Source organism: Priapulus caudatus, unplaced genomic scaffold, assembly GCF_000485595.1.
Source record: "Priapulus caudatus unplaced genomic scaffold, Priapulus_caudatus-5.0.1 Scaffold686, whole genome shotgun sequence".
NCBI lineage: Eukaryota > Metazoa > Priapulida > Priapulimorpha > Priapulimorphida > Priapulidae > Priapulus > Priapulus caudatus.
In genome coordinates this window covers 18,905-23,763 of record NW_014577747.1, presented here as the reverse complement: position 1 = coordinate 23,763, position 4,859 = coordinate 18,905, and the positions used below count along the sequence as shown (strand labels likewise).

The following is a 4,859-nucleotide window of genomic DNA, read 5'->3' as shown; positions in this document are numbered from 1 at the left end:
CCCTACCCTACTCCTACCTCCCCCTAACACGTCATCACCTTTACTCCCTCCTCCTTACTAGTTCTCCTCCTCCTTCCTGCCCCCTACTCTTCTCTCACAGATGGACCGTCTTCATTCCGATCCTCATCACCTTCTCTGCTCCTCCTTCTCCCCCTCCCTCCCCTCACCTCCTCCCCCCCTCCCCCTTCTTCATCACCTTCCCCCTCTCCTCCTCTTCTTCCCCTCCTCCGCCTTCCTCCTCCCCCTCACTCCATCACGTTCTCCCCTCCTTCCTCTTCATCCTCCTCCTCCTCCTGCACCTACTCCGTCTCCATGGACTTCATTCCGCGTCTCTATCACCGTTCTCACGCTCTCCTCCTCCTCCTCCTCCCTCCTCCTCCTCCTCCTGTCTTCCTCGTCCTCCTCCTCCTCCTGCCCTACTCCTCCTCATGACCTTCTCATTCGATCTCCATCACATTCTCCGGCTCCTCCTTCTATTCCTCCCCCTCCTCCTCCTCCTCCTCCTCCTTTCTCCCCTACTCCATTACTATCTCCGCTCTTCTCCTCCACCCACCTCCCTCACTCTCCTCGCCCCCTCACTCCTCCTCCTGCCCCTCCTCCTCTCCATTGACCGGCTTCAATTCGATCTCATTCAGGGCGCAAGTACGTTTATATGATAACACAGGGTACAATATATGCTGCAGCAAGATACAAGGTCTGTACACTTGTGATACTACATATACGTACCTCGGGTAACCACTTATCTGGTCAAGTACCTGAATACGACAAACGCATCCCTTTCAGCCTAACTAACATTTCTAACAGGTAACTCTTACATTGACTAACTCTCTGTGATAACTAACAGAGACTAACTCTCTACAATAGCTTACCTTGACTAACTCTCCATGATAACTAACCCTGACTAACTCTCTACGGTAACTTACCTTGACTAACCAGCTGCACTGCTGTAGTGGCAGAGCGCGCCTGGATACGTGGGGAACGCACCACTCCCTCGTCTCCACACTCCACCTCATAGTCACCACCGCAGTTGTCATCAAATACGCACGACACATGGAGTCTGATAAGCCCAAACAACAACAACAACAACAACAACAAACAACCGAATCAGCAGCAGGCAGACAGGCGAGCAGCAATCGAGCAACGAAGTAACAACACACAATAAACAATAATCATTGCATCAGCGACCGCAACATCAACAGCAGATGCAACAACAACGACAGCAAAAACAAAAACAGCAGCAGCAGCAGCAACACCAACAACAAACAACAACACCACACAGCAAACAGCAACAATACACAACTAACAACAACATCAGCAACAGCATCGATGCTAATCATGTCATGTCATCACAGTCTCAGTGTGAAGAGCGAGTCTCGACAGCAGCCGAAAAAAACACAGCCTGACGCCTATAATGAATATAATAGACTTGAGCAAGCGGATTACATGACGGGCGAATGAAGAGCGAGAGAAGCTATATACGCGCATTGGAGTCGGGGCTGTGCGTTGCCCGTGCGGCGTGCGCCAAAAAAGACCAGTGTGTGTGTGTGTGTGTGTGTGTGTGTGTGTGTGTGTGTGTGTGCGTACAAACCTAAAAAGGATGCAAAAGAATTAGTTTCCGATATAACCACATAGAGGGCGCGCTCACCTGCGCCAATGCTGAATGCGGCTCGGTCACAGTATGTACCGGCGAAGCCATCCGGGCACTTGCACCTGTCGCAGTTGTTTGGATCCTGGTAGCCGTCGTTATAGCAACGCGATGGCAGCGGATCCTGACACGTCTCTGCGAGATGGAAGAGTAACGTTGTAGGCGTCCAGATCTGTCCCGACTTCTAACCACTCGCTTTCTCGCTCATTCGTTCTCTCCCCCCCCCCTCTCTCTCTCTCTTTCTCTCTCTCTCTCGTTTTCTCTGATTTTTACCTCTGTGTGTGTCGCTCTATCCTTCTTTTTCTCGTCCTCTCTCTAACGCCCCGTGTCTCTGTCGCCCCATTTCCTTCTCTCTCTACCTCTTTCTCGCTTTTCTTTATCTTTCTCTCTTTCTCTCCCGTGCTCTCCCACCCTTCCTCCCTCCTCGCCTCCCACTTTCTTACAAAATTATTGATTGTACAATCGACACCTATATAGTATCAAGGCTCTACATCCATGCCACACGTCTACAGATAGACAGCCATCCCCACTGCTACCCTACAGGAGAGAGCAACTCTGAACTCACCGCTGCAGTACTCTAGGTTGGCGAGCTTCGTATCGTAGAAGGACAGTTTGTCGGCGCCTCCCATCACCTGCTGCAGCACGTCTTTACGCGACCGAAGCGTCAGCAGGTCCGGGTAGGATTTCGTGAAATCCTGCCGAATAAGAAACAGATAGGCGTTATTATTATTATTCCTAATTTATTATTAATGAATTTAGATATTGAATACGTTTTTCTTAATCATTTCAATTATTAAATATATATTACAATTATTATTATATTCGTCATTACTTATTATATCATTAAATTTTTTATTTTTTGCCTTAACTAATTAATTCGCGGTTTAATTAATTAGTAATTTATAACTCGGTTTCGCCAGTCATTAAATCAACCATCTATGTGCTACAAAAGTGTGGCCGAATAGGACGAGCCGAATTTGTTTAGGTTTATTATCAATATTTGCCCCAGGCGAGAACTGTTATTATATAGCGTTATATATATAGCGTTATATATATATATATATAGCGTTATTATATAGCGTTAATACACTTGTTCACACCTGTATAGACCTGAACACGCACGGTCGCATCGTCCCGCGACAGCTTTGTATACGTATACAGGCCGCAGGTGCGATATGTATGAACCGTGAGTATGCACGTATCTTTTGCAGGTGAGCCAATATTTGTCGTGCCTTTATTTTGCACATAGATATACGTACAGTACCGACATCGTTGTGTAGCGATTGTGCTTATGTTTATGATTATGGTCGTTATGTATCGTTATGTACCGATGCCGTTACGTAGTGGCTCGTAAGCCGTTACTCAGTTACGTCAGCTAGTGATGTCGTTACTTAGTGCGTGACGTCGCTACTCAGTGACGTCAGCTAGTGACGTCGTTACTCAATGACGTCGGCTAGTGACGTCGCTACTCAGTGACGTCGGCTAGCGCGTGCGCTTACCGTGCCGAGGTAGTGCATTAGCGACGACACGTCGTACGGAATGCCGGCCGTCAGCGTGTCATGTGTGAGGAAGTTGTACCACTTGCCAGGCTGGATGTTCTGCCAGAGAATCTGAACGGAGTCGTTGCGGTCCTCGCGCGCCTGCTCGTGCCAGAAGCCAAGGGCGTGTCCGATCTCATGCGCCACAATCTGCCGCTGTCGGGGGGGGGGAGTAATTATTGAAGGGGAGCAATCAATGAAGTGGAACAATTAATGGAGGGGAACAATTGATGTGAGAAACAATCAATGAAGTGGAACAATTAATGGAGGGGAACAATTAATGTGAGGAACAATTAATGTGAGGAACAATTAATACCATGATGAACAATTAATGAGGGGGGAGTAACCAATGAATGGCGAAAATTAATGAAGGAAACAATTAAATAAATAAATAAATATATATATATATAATATCGTGCCCATATAAAAATATCAATACTGCATAATACCAATATATCATATATATCAGTAAGAAGAGCAGACGAACAGTGTTGATGGCGTTACCTTGGCCCTGTCTCTGCCAGATTGCTGACATAGCGGAATTCCATGTAGTCGGGACAGGGCAGGTTGGCGTGTCCGTACCACGCTGTACTCAGCTCGTCCAACGTAACGTTAATGTGAGCGTTCTTTGGCGCCTGAGAAAATAAATGGCATGTTAGTGTATATCACATTGCTAGCGTAAGACCTAAAAAATACAAGCGCCAATTAACATGGCTCAAGGTGCTCATCCTCAGGGTGCACAGGATGGTCCTAACGTCACGAGAATTTACAAGTTGGGTCTAAAAACTCCCTCACGCGCTCCTTTGTTCTATTTATGCGCGTGTAAGATTATTGGAAATGCTACCACACTATGCTAATTGTATTGTTACGTCATTGCTCTACGTCTGCATTATTAAAGTAACATTTTTCTCTACTTTTTCCTGTAACATAAACATATTTTGGTAGCAAAAGCATACCCGGCAACGCCGGATCCCCCCACTAGTAATTTATAAACATGCGTGAAGCAGAGACCTGGACCGTCTCTGCGGGACTCAGATCCACTGCATGCCACTACCCCGCGTCAGTTCCGAGCGTATTACGTGTAATTGAGCTGCAAATTTAGCGATGTACGTTAAGAATTTATGATTTATACGCCAGCGTTTAGACATTTATGTCCCTTGTGACCTTGTCTAACATCCTCGTGTGTCATCAATATTGTGTTGTTATCGCTCACGCACGGCGTTTGTTACATATATATATATATATAATGATAAAGCAAAAAAATAAGCACATTATTATCAAGAGTGAATAATAACATATGTAATATTATCTATTATTATTTATTATTATCTATAATAATCTATTATTATTCACTCCTGTTATTATGTAGTCAGGCGAATGCATGGTTCCTCGTCTATATACCGCGCGACAATACCGTGATGTTGTATGTAGCTACAATATAGGAGCTATAGGCATCACGCGCACACGCACGCACGCAAATACAAGCGCGCATAAACGTACATGCACATGCACGTACACACATATACACCATCAAGAACACGCATACGCTCATGCACGCATACACGTGTATACGCTCAAGAACACGCACACGCACGCATACGCGCACGCACACACACACACACACACACACACACACACACACACACACACACACACACACACACACACACACACAC

The 4,859-nt window shown here is 46.1% G+C and overlaps 1 protein-coding gene across 1 annotated transcript in view; it reads right to left on the bottom strand.

Moving 5' to 3' along the window:
• Nucleotides 1–4,859, bottom strand: part of LOC106812777 (zinc metalloproteinase dpy-31-like) — a 17,401-nt gene that overhangs the window by 4,399 nt on the left and 8,143 nt on the right. The window contains exons 3-7 of the mRNA XM_014816749.1: nucleotides 3,717–3,818; nucleotides 3,145–3,339; nucleotides 2,211–2,340; nucleotides 1,646–1,780; nucleotides 924–1,031 (exon numbers count right to left, since the gene is read on the bottom strand). Coding sequence (XP_014672235.1) covers nucleotides 924–1,031; nucleotides 1,646–1,780; nucleotides 2,211–2,340; nucleotides 3,145–3,339; nucleotides 3,717–3,818 — 670 coding nt within the window. The remainder of the gene's footprint in view (nucleotides 1–923; nucleotides 1,032–1,645; nucleotides 1,781–2,210; nucleotides 2,341–3,144; nucleotides 3,340–3,716; nucleotides 3,819–4,859) is intronic.